At 34.2% G+C, this 1630-nt stretch overlaps 1 protein-coding gene across 1 annotated transcript; it reads left to right on the forward strand.

Moving 5' to 3' along the window:
* Positions 1-662: 662 nt before the first annotated feature.
* On the forward strand, positions 663-1127 carry LOC118734783 (ribonuclease P protein subunit p20). Its single transcript, XM_036464469.1, has 2 exons — positions 663-845; positions 906-1127. The coding sequence occupies exons 1-2, from the start codon at positions 695-697 to the stop codon at positions 1001-1003; spliced, it is 249 nt and encodes an 82-aa protein (XP_036320362.1). The 5' UTR covers positions 663-694; the 3' UTR covers positions 1004-1127.
* Positions 1128-1630: the final 503 nt, after the last annotated feature.

Here is a 1630-nt window from a genome sequence, read left to right on the forward strand (position 1 = left end):
TCCTTGAATCGCGCTGTCTGCTTTTGGATATTAAACCCTTGAGTAGTAGATTCTCCTTCCTCGCATCCTCTTTTGTGTCCAATATCGTAAATGGATCTGTTGATTATCCTAACCTCTTGGAACGACTACATTTCAATGTCCCTAGGCGGAATCTAGGCGTATAACTCTATTTTACATTGGGTTAGTACGAGACGCAAACGATATGCCACAATGAAGGCTAATAAAACCATTTTGCACTGTCCTTTTACTCGTCAAAATTCCTGTGGATTTTATATTTTTTGGTTTAAAAATATCAGCAGTGTAATTAAATTTATGTTTCTGCATGAAAACTCGAATTTGGAGGAAACAAAACAAATATTAAAACAGCTGATTGTTAGCGCGCGCAAAAATATGCAACGATTTATGTGGCATGCTTTGTGCATTTTCATACAATTCAAAGTGAAGCAAGCGTTTTATCTGGCATCAGCTTTACTAAGTAGAATTCTCCTTTCAGTCCTTCTTTCTTCGTAGGCGGCCTTCGGCCGCGCTTAGGGATTATAACCCTTACTAAGTAGAATATTCCTTTCAGTGTTGCCGGAAGGGCGGAAGTATTATTGCGCAGAACTTCTTGCTTGATAAAGAAATACACACAATCGATAGTTCGTAACATATGTTCGAATTAACATTTTAATTTCAGGCTCAAGCTAAGCATTGTATGGATATTTTCAGCATAGGAGGCAAGGAAATATATCTCCATTGCTTGGGGAACTCAGTTAACCGTTGCTTAAACTTAGCATTACATATAATAAAGAAATCAGGCCAGGGATTATCATACTCAATCCATACTTCAACTATTCATTTTATTGGTAAGTGAAATTATTTTTTATATGCGATAAATATTTTTTACTTATTCTTATTTTTCCTAGATGAATCACACCCATTTCCCGAAGACGGAGACATGGCATTAAAACAACGGAGCAATTCCGCAGTGCATATTAAACTTTCAAAGCATATGGCTCAATGAGGTTTAGACTTCTTGACCATGTTTAAATTGTAAGAAATTGTTCATTGGTTTGGACTTACAGAATTCGAAATATTAATAAACCTGTGTGGAATGCTAACTAGACCGTTCGTTATTTCAGCTTTTTTTTTTTAATATACAGTTTGCCGGGCGAAATAAGATGTCTTCTGGTCTAAAAATAAGCTGTGCAAAATTTTATTCGATTATGATAACTCTAAGTACTTAACGTTGCATTTGAAAATTCAGAAAACCATATGCAGTCAGGGAAACAAGTTTTTAACAAAATAGTTGAAGATCGTGAATTTTATAGTCATTTGCTATGTAAAATAACTCACAGAATCTGAATATGAGGTCAAAAATGAAATAGTAGAATAGGTTTTAAGAATTTGCGAAATTATCATTTTTTTCAAATTGAGAAAACAGCATTTTAAATTTTTACCAAAAATATCGGGTTCTGATTATCGCACCGCAAAAGCTCTCCACCGGATTTAAGGTCTTCGAATTCCCTATGAACTTGCTATAAAATGTTATGCAATCAATTTATCAGTTTAAGAGTTATTTGCAAATTTATGGGTGAAATCGGTATTCTGCTGTGAATTACAATCAAATTATCAGTTTAAGAGTTATTTG

Source organism: Rhagoletis pomonella, unplaced genomic scaffold (assembly GCF_013731165.1).
Source record: "Rhagoletis pomonella isolate Grant_MI unplaced genomic scaffold, Rhpom_1.0 Rhpom_scaffold_00002, whole genome shotgun sequence".
In the NCBI taxonomy this organism is placed as follows: domain Eukaryota; kingdom Metazoa; phylum Arthropoda; class Insecta; order Diptera; family Tephritidae; genus Rhagoletis; species Rhagoletis pomonella.